This window comes from Austrofundulus limnaeus, unplaced genomic scaffold, assembly GCF_001266775.1.
Source record: "Austrofundulus limnaeus strain Quisiro unplaced genomic scaffold, Austrofundulus_limnaeus-1.0 Scaffold37, whole genome shotgun sequence".
Lineage (NCBI taxonomy): Eukaryota > Metazoa > Chordata > Actinopteri > Cyprinodontiformes > Rivulidae > Austrofundulus > Austrofundulus limnaeus.
The window spans coordinates 1,482,755-1,492,684 of NW_013952439.1; the positions used below are offsets into that span (position 1 = coordinate 1,482,755).

Consider the following 9,930-nt stretch of genomic DNA (forward strand, 5'->3'; position numbering starts at 1 on the left):
ATGCACTGAGTTGCCGCCATGTGATTGGCTGACTAGAAATTAAGTGTTAACGAGCAGTTGGACAAGTGTACCTAATAAAGTGGCCGGTGAGTGTATATGCAAGAACAACATTGTGTTTAGATGGTATGTTTGCCAGGAAAATACAACAATTCACGACTGATGTCAGCCTGAATGAGATGGATACAAATGACATGATGCTCATGTGGCCCTCGGTTAAAGTTGCTACGTTCATGCTGCAAAACGTTTGACGTGATCAACAAATCTGTAGCGACCTGATACGTAACTCAATATGTTATAAAGATACAGGTCAAATACACAAGAGAAACGAGTATAACTAAGTGTAACCTTCTGTGTGTTAGTGTGAGATGGTGAAGACCTACACTCAACAAGGTTGTTTTGAAGTGGTGTACCCGTTAGCACCACCCTTCTTTGGGTCTTGATGGTGTTCATAGCTTTGGAGATCCTGGAGGCTTCATTGCGAAGGATGTGCCCCTCGTCACAAACCACAAAGTCCGGACCTGAAAAAATTAAAATAAAATATGTATATATATTTATATGAATAAATGAGCAAAGAAATAACAAGACAGGAAGTATTTTGATGGGTGCATGATTTTCTGAAATTTCTTAACCTGGATCCACTAATGTGCTCTTTAACAATTCCTTCTCCTCGTCGTTTTCGATTTTATGGCCTTGAGACAGGATGCGGTACATGTCGTACCCGATTATCAGCACACCTCCGTTTCTCTGCCACTTCCGCAGAGCGCTGAGTCGCTCCGGGAGAGTCTTTAACGTAGCCACCTCGGTAACCTGACACACATTTTTGCGAATTAAAAACATCCTGACAGACCAAATACGCCCCATTGTTTTTATTTTTTTTACAGCACACCTTGACTTTATCATCTTCTATGTTGTCTTGCCATTTCTTGAACTCACTGACCCAGTTGAGGATGGTATTAAGCGGACACACGACCAAGGCTGTTTTGAAGTTCAGCTTTGATGAGAGCAGCACCGTATGAAGAAATGCTACCACCTAAAAAAAGGCATAAAAGCATGAAACTTCAACAAAACAAAATTTTTGAAAAACTGTGATTTTGTGCAACTACAAATGTGTACTGAGTTACAATGTAAGAGTTAGAGTTAGATACTGAGTCTAAAGTGACAAATTATTTTCTAATTCTGCACCTCAGCAGCTTCAAAATAATGCAGTTTTTTTTTATTTGGTGATTTATCACAAAAAAAAATTATTTACAAGGATGCTGGTTTGAAAACTTGACTTATATTTGTCAGGTGTGATGTCATCAGAAATTCTAGACATATTTTTAAAAGTGGGATGCCTAAGCTTCACAATGACAACAAACATACGAAGGGATTTCCCAGTGCTACAACAGCCAGCAGGGGAACAAATGGTAAATTTCATAGTAAATTAAAGAGATTAGAATGAAATTAATTAATTCTGGAGACATACCAGTTAGAAAACTTCAACTTAAAATGTAGATTAGGAASATTACTATTTTTTTTAATTGCTGAGATGTCTTTTATTGGCTTTTTTAATACAAATCTCAATTGTGATTCATTTCACCATCACATTTTTGTTTTTATTTGACAAAAATAAAAAGTCTACAAGTAAATTCCAAATGTTCACCTGCAGAGTCTTTCCCAGTCCCATGCAGTGTGCCAGAATGCAGCCAGATCCAGGAGAGGAGTTGGCCTTCCTCACAGACTCACAGCAGCTGTCCCAGATGAACTGGACACCTATTGGACAATAACCAGAAAAGTGTCTGCACGTTTCCCACCGGGTTCTTCCATGCATTTTACCAGAAAAACACGGCTAAAATAAGATGCAGCAAGTAAACAAGAAACATTCAAATGAGAACCAGGAAATGATTTAACATTTCAGAGTTTGTTCTGTGCAAACAATAAAATACCATGTCCATTATTATTATTGTCCTCTTCATAAGAGACTAACCGTCCACCTGGTGAGGTTTCAGCTGTGTAACCAGGTTCCTGTGCACCTGAACAAGTGGCATCTTGGTCTCCTCATCCTTATCCAGGACCAGCTTGGTCGTGACAAGACAAGACTGAGATTCCTCATCCCCTATTACCTGCAAAATAATGATGTTAATCAAAGTGTTGCACCTCCAAAACACAAAACCAAAATAAAAAAATCTATAAGCACGAGTCATGATTTTGTCAAAATCAACACCTAATTAGAGTGAAGGTTAACGCAGTTTGCAGTACCTCTTTCCTGTCCTCCATCTGTTGGTCTCTGCTAGCCAAACGCTTGCGTCTCTCCTCCTCCTCCTTGAGGGCTTCCTGGGTCTCAGCACGCAGGTCCTCGTCCTCCATAATTTTACGGATCTTTTTGCGGCCTTTTGGGGTKCCCTTGGTTTGGCTGTTTTCTCCCTCATTTGAATCCTCTTTGTTACTCTGCTCAAAATCAAAAGAAGTCAAACAACAAACGCACACACAGGTGCGTCTCAGTTTTCCTCAAAATAAAGGCATCAGAGGTGCGATGATCAGACCCTACCTGCTCACTGCTGGTGTCAGACAGCCAAATGCACTGCACTTCATTCTTCTCTCTGTGACTAGACGTCGCTTCGTCTTCATTTGTTTCTGAATTAAGGCTAAAAAATATATATATATAAAACAAAATGGTGATAAAGCGACATATACCGTTCAAGGGGGGCCTTACCGTGAAGTATTTAGTACTGGTACCACAGCTGTGATATGTTACACGTCAATTAGGTTTTCATGAGTCAGCGTTTTATTTGGCTGACTCTTGGTTTTAATGTATGGTTGAAGCTTTTATCACATTCAGTGGAAAAATGTCAGTGTGTTAAGGTTTTAATTGACAAAGTTAAAAGACTGAAATGTAAAAATCAGATTGTACTCGCTAAAATGTGTTATCTTTTTTTTTACTTCGGTTGTAAAGATCAGAATTCATTTTGTTATCTGAAGTGTGTACCTCTGCAGTTCACATTCATCAGTCTCAACCTCTGACTCGCTCAGCTCCTCGCTCATTCCATCTTCACAACTGTTTGCACTATTTTCACAATCAGCTTGAAAGAAAATAAAACCATACATTAGACTTATTGTTTTCTCTTCAGTTTGTTCTTTTTTTAAATCCATTTGCTTACAAAACAGCTGTTTCCTCTTTGCTTTTCTTTGAGTTTTCTGCTGTCCTGCTTCATTTTCAGGCTCTGCCTTGTTGCCTGTTGTTTCCTTGTCTAATGTGAGTTTGTGGCGGAGAAGATGGTGTCTGAGTTTGGGGTCGTCAGACGCACTATCTGATGATTCTGAAGCAATTTCCTCTCCTGCAGCAGAGAGAAAATCTATCACCTCTCCTCTTTCATAACTCAAACCAACAAAAAGGCCCGTCAGAGTCTTCAGTGGGCATCAAATCTTCTGTTTTCATTTGCGGAACTCATAAAAGAAAGCACAAATATGAAAATACTTACCGTTTTGATTCGTTTCATTATCTTCATCACCTTGTTTGTCGTCATCGACTTCTGACTCAGACTCATCCTCCTTTGTTTCATCATCCGAAGAAATGTCACCATCCGAGGAGAAGTTGGCTTTAATTTGGGCCAACAGCATTTTCTTAGCGATTCTTTTAGAAGTAAAAGAGAAGGAAAAGGCACCTCAAGTTTATTTTATGACTAGAAAGATATTTTTAACTCATTATTTTAAGGCAAAACTCAATAAGATGACCAGGTGCCAATAATCCACTTGCGGCTAAAATGAAAACCTTAATATTTTAATATAACTAACAAGTCACAATCATTTAATAGTTTAGCTGATGCGAAGCTCTAATAGCATACTACCACAGCTCTGAGGGACAGACTATCAAAGTAAAAGCAATAATACAACAATAAAGAACAATACAATAATAAAAATGAGGCCAAGATCTTTTTTTAAGTAAATATTTATTAAAACAAACAAGTATAATTCACAGAAGAAAAACAAAGAAAACACGTAGTTCTCACTTCCAGGATATCTTTTTTCTTTATGTGGCTGACTTTTTTTTTCCACATGAAAATCTTTTGGACTTTGGCTGCTCAGGTTTAAAGAGCAGCGGTCCTCTGGACTTCATAAACAAAAGGAAACAAACTCACTGAACTAAAACAAAATAAAAAAAATGAAATACAAACGTTTGCATTTCCATATTTTTTGAATTAGATGGGAAGTCAAGTTTTTTCCAACTTCAGCAAAACAAAAATTATATAATAGGTAACATATTTTCACCATAGGTATGACCTGTTAAAAAAATAATAAAAAGGTTTGCTTTCAATAACATAGTGTCCAGAACCACAAACATGATCAGTTCGTAAAAATACAAAGAAGCACTCCAGCAATTATTCCTGATTTCTAAGAGTCAAACAGTATTTCATGACACAAGCTTAGCTTCATATTCATGCACAGGTTTTACGAATGTTGAAATGAAAACGATTAATGTGGGTCAGAGAACATAAAGGTTCAAATTCAAGTCCAGTTAGAGTTTATTGTAATAATATGTTTTACAGTGCAGTGATTGCAGCAGTAAAAGAATACTTTCACGTTTGGATTTGTTTGTTTTTATATTAAATAAAATACCGCGCTAAGAGAAAACACTGACAGGTAACACACTAATGCTCACGAACTTGTCAAAGTTACTACATAGTGTCGATTTTTTTTATTTAGTTCACTAATAACAATGTAAACGTTACATTTCTGCTGACCATTTTTCTTTCACATGATGTCGCACTAACTACAGCTAGAAACAGACTACAGAGGACAAAAAACAATAGAAGAAAGACAAGAGACTAATATCCAGCCTGCTTTCACTGTTGTGCTGTCAGAAATTTCCACCTGAAAAAAACAAACACGAGAAAAACAAACATGGAAGTTGTTAAAAGCATTAATTAAATTTGGTTGCGTGCATTTGAAAAGTTGTGCTTTACAGCCCTCACTGACTCATTCAAACAACACTGCCGTTAAAGGGATAGTTCAGCTTTTCTAAAGTAGGGTTATATGGAGAGGATATTAACCAATAATATCATACTTGTTCTAGATAGCTCTTTGTGCAAACTGAGTTTGGAGAAACAGATTTGAACTCTGACCAGATCGATGAGCTAATAAGTGGTCTAAGGTACACCGAAAGTGCAACAGCTAGCTGCTGCTGTCACCTTTTAAGTTTTTAAAAGACAGAGAGTCCCTGCATGAACTAGTTGTTAGCTCATCAATCTGGTCAGAATTAAACTTTTAGCAAACCACTGTCGCCCAAACAGCTATCTATCACAGGTAAGACATTGATTGTTTATAACCTTTCCACAGAACCCACTTCTGAAGATCTAAACTTAATCTGACAGCACTGAAATAGTTAGTATTTTAATGGTCAGCAGTAATGTAAACTATGCATAGAAAATGTAGCAAAACATGGAAATCACTGGTGAGTCGAATGAGTCTATGTTGATAAAAATTGAGAAAACAAGACTTGACCAAACAACTTAAATAAATAAAGTGAGAAAATATTTGGTAAATGTAAAAAAAAGGGTGAACACAATAAACTAAATCCTCACAGCTGCTCTTATCTTTTACATTTTCTTTGCAGATTCTAAAAATTTTCATTAAACTGTATTATGTTTTTCTCTTATATGATTTTTCCCCTACAAATTATGTATCTTATGCAAAGACTGGAGTAACAGTAGATATTACACTGAACYTGGCTTTGAATATCAAACAAATGTCTAACTCCTTCGTACAGRGATAGTGGAAACCGAAGCTTGGTTATGCAAAATGGCTGCAAAGACAAACCCCTCTTTAAGGCTGCAGTTGTTCATWCATGAACCAGTCAGGTCATCCAAGTCTTGCTTATATGCATGATGCCAGCACATCAGAACCAGCAGAATGACAGCAGTTCTGGTGGTTAATTTTTTTTAACGACCAGTCCCTGATTTCCACACCACGGAGTTACTATGCTTCAGTAGGCATTCCACAAAGGTACCCTGAAGGGGGAGTGGTTTCTTGGAGATCAGCAACGGGGTTTATTTTGCTTGTCTTTGTGGAAAAGATCTCCGTTAAGTCAGAGAGCAGATTTCTAAACTTCTCGCAGGTTAAAAATCCAGCTTAAAGGAGACATTTCACAATTTTAAATCCATATTTTTCACATTTAAATCGTTCAGGTGGGGTCTATATAAAGTGGAAATGCAATGTTTTGTTCCTTATTGTAACTCCACAAGCCCCTCTTTCATCCCTTTTCTGATTTGTCTCAGATCAACTCGTTTTTTAGCTGTCTCTTTAAATTTAACAAGGCGCTTCACACCCCGCTTCTCTCTCCAAGCTTCCAGACCGGTCCTTTCCAGTTTGAGAGCAGGGTTTAAGACTATATAGCGGCGCAGAATCTTTACAAATTAATTAAAAGATTTTAACAACAAAAGACTAGTCCATCCAGCCTTACATGTTGGAGCCAGAGTCTGACGCAGAGCCAGAGGAGAATGAAGACCACCAGATTGTAGCTGCTAAGTCCAGACCTTATTTGGCAGTTTTCTTGCAAGTAACAATTCAAAACACACAACTAAATGCATTTAAAGGCTAAAAAATAGGATTTTGCAGAATATGTCCCCTTTAAAACTCAGCAGGCTTCACACTTACCAACTCTGCTCAGTGACTACGCTTAGACAAAAATGTGGTGGATTACAAAAAAGTATCTCTGACCCAGCCTAAAGATGTTTTAAGAGGGTTAAGACACTGGTTTGCAACAACGAACTAGAAAAAACACGCCTCTTATACTTTAGTACTACCTAAAGTAGCACTGTTCCCAAGCAGAAAAGCAATGGGTCTTTCAACAACTCCATAAGAATGGCACAAAGAACAAATCAGTCAGATGTGTTTATCAGGCTTTCAAACTTTTAAGGTACCACTCAGATGTTCTCTAATGGTAAATGTGGACAAGCCTATTAGCTTTCTATAGTGGCTGACTTTCTATTTGAAGTAGTTAATCACTTTTTTTTACAGCCGCTGTATGTTCCTTAAAAATATGATTATCAGAGCTGTATTAGTTTTTGTTTTAGAGAAGGTGCTTTCTGTTCGATAGGAAGTTCAAAGGGATGTATGAGTCATACACGTGTATATTAATTGGCTGAAAAAAACTGAACTCTATGTAAAACTGCATAGGTATCGCTATCGTAGAAGCTAGTTAACTTTGTTGTTGTAYGTTATGAGCTGCTCTTTTTTAGTCTACATTTAGCTGCAAACATTTAATCAAAATAAGTTTTACGAGTCTTGGTTTATGAAACTCCCTTCTTATGACTGTTCATCGCACTCTTGCAAACTCAGCTTCAGAAATTAAACATAAGATCCACAACACTATGAAATCTTTCATTGTTGTGATTGAACGTCACAAGCATCAGTGAAATGGCCAAGCTGACAGTCAGCTGACTGTTGAACAATCACGAGATTTCCCTGGCRGTGCAAAAGAAAAAATGTAGATTTTCATAACTGCTCCATCATTAAGACTTACAGTCCTTATAGCAGTTTTTTTCTACAAGCACCTTGTGCTTACGTCTTTGTACTAATCACTAATACTTTGGCAACATCAAGAATAAAACAAAATTATGTGCATGGTCATAAAAATATGGCTGACTGGTACATATAATTAAATGTACAAGTTAAAATTCGATAACTGCACTTTGATCAGTCGTATTTATAGTTCACATGCAACGCTAGTTAAGGCAAAGTTTAACGGCAGTGCTGCATGGTTTTAAAGTGTTCCAGGTATAGATGTTTTACAAAATAATTATTTTTTTTTGTTTTGGCTGGAGGTGCATGATTTTTTTTTACTTTATGAAACTTGTTTTAATTAAATCGCTACTATCCTTAATTGTTCACATTCTGATTTAAATCAATGCAAACAAAACATCCAGTGAGTCAATCTGCTAGAATGGGACCAGTTGTAGCAACTGGAAGACCTAATTTGAGACTTTGAGGTTAGTTTTGGAAGAAGACTGTGGAAGGTTAAAATACGATTCTGTCATAACATTCATTGTGCCAAGTTATTGACCACTTAGCATTTAAATTGGGTGATTTTGTTTTGTTTAGTCCTTAAGTGTGAAAATATAAAATGCTGCAGATGTCATTTTTTGGTGAGTGTAGTTGCTGCTCAGAAATACAGTTTGTTTAATAATTTTCCCTTTTTCTAACAAATCTTAGCATTTATTACAGTCCTTTCCATATCAGGAATATTCCACGCTACACCGTAGTAGGATGTCAATACTAGACTGAATGGTAAAAATACATTTATGAATCATTTTTATAATTATATGCATCGGACAAAAAAATGGATAAATATGCTTTGAGGAAAACTTACTAAAAGACTAAAAAAAAATCAAAAGCTGAAAGAAATCAGTCAAAAGTGCATTTTGGTAGCCATGTACATTGCATCTGATTTTTCATTTATTCAACATATTATTTTGCCATCTTTTCAAAACTAGAGCAAAATTGAGTTGTCACATCACAACACATCAGGGAATTCAAAAAGGTGAAGCATAAAGCTTTTCATCAAACCTCACATCTCCATAAGCCTTGCTTTACTTTTTGTAAAATCGAAACAACAAAAACGAAAATGAAATAGAAACAGAATTGCATAAAAGAATGTATTTGGTTTGTACTGTAAATATCTATTAATAATTTTGGAGCCAGTTTTAAAACTTTATACTTCACTTTAAACAACATTTTATTTCCTTTAAGTTATGCTTAAAGATGAAAAGTTAAATGTGCATTCTGTAAAGTTACAGAGCCAAACACTTTCTACAGATGTTAGAACTCCTTCTCTGAACACAAACCTGTTCTGCATTAACAAATCAGTTTGTACGGAAAAACAACCTTCAGTCGTTAGTTAATGCTCCAGGGGAAGAAGATTTATAGGTTTGTATTACACAAGCATACAGAGAAGAGAATCAAGTAATAAGAAGATAAATTCATCTCTGGTTTCAGATTAAAATATTTACGAGCTCAAAAACACCAAAACAAAGTGGGTTCTTTGCTCATCAGTCAAAGCTGCTTCAGGCACTGCTCAGTCTGATCAAACTGCGGTGAGGACCACACGTCTCACAGTCTCTCTAGAACGTGTATTTGATATTTTGGGCTCTGCAGCTACGTCTAGGTCTTTCATTGATAGGCCGAAGCTGAGCTCTAATGACTTGGGGGTTGCCAGAATTTGGGCAAAAATTATGATCGGAAGTTGCATCCTCTCTTTTGCAGCTAGGGTGTTTTACAAACTTAATATCCGGGCTTTTTGAACCGTACCTATTTTCTGGATCATCATCATCTTCTGCTGCCCATGAGGGCCCGGACAGCTCTTCATCCCCTACAAAACCAAACAAACAAACACTTGTTATAAAATTTTACCTTTGTGGAAAAATACCTATCAATAAGGGAGTCCCAATACCAGTTTTTTATCCGAGTACATCAGTTTGGGTACTTGCCGATGCCATGTAAGACATTTATTTTATTTAGAACAAGATGTCTCTCCTTCATTATAGTCCTTCAGCCCCCAAATATTCAAATACACAGCATGATATACTGCTGCAACATTTTAAAATAAATAAAAATAGCAAATAATATTTTATTTTAACTTTCTTAAATATGGAACTGAAAGTTTTTACTTCAAATGTCAACTGTAACACTTAATGGAGTAAGGTATGAGGCATTTTGTATGAGTATGAATACTAGTAAAAATGCTGGTATTGGCATTACTACTTTTTTCCCAAATACTGGAAAATATTGCAAATGTGAATACATTTTTATTATTTCATGTAAAATGCACAATGACTGGAAAAGCACAGTTATGGAACAATTTGGAGTGTAAATACAACAAAATACAAACTATAAAATTAAATAAAAACACGAAAATGATGACTGCATTAATCCTTTGAATATTCAACAGTGTTTCCC

General features: G+C 36.3%; 1 protein-coding gene across 2 annotated transcripts in view; it reads right to left on the reverse strand.

The window, feature by feature from the left end:
* Positions 1-9,930, reverse strand: part of LOC106516406 (transcriptional regulator ATRX) — a 30,623-nt gene that overhangs the window by 8,875 nt on the left and 11,818 nt on the right. For both annotated transcript variants that reach the window (XM_014006753.1, XM_014006752.1), the window contains exons 10-20: positions 9,283-9,343; positions 3,459-3,610; positions 3,138-3,314; positions 2,966-3,059; positions 2,528-2,624; positions 2,239-2,427; positions 1,967-2,102; positions 1,643-1,752; positions 887-1,030; positions 630-807; positions 381-518 (exon numbers count right to left, since the gene is read on the reverse strand). In XM_014006753.1, coding sequence (XP_013862207.1) covers positions 381-518; positions 630-807; positions 887-1,030; positions 1,643-1,752; positions 1,967-2,102; positions 2,239-2,427; positions 2,528-2,624; positions 2,966-3,059; positions 3,138-3,314; positions 3,459-3,610; positions 9,283-9,343 — 1,476 coding nt within the window. The remainder of the gene's footprint in view (positions 1-380; positions 519-629; positions 808-886; positions 1,031-1,642; positions 1,753-1,966; positions 2,103-2,238; positions 2,428-2,527; positions 2,625-2,965; positions 3,060-3,137; positions 3,315-3,458; positions 3,611-9,282; positions 9,344-9,930) is intronic.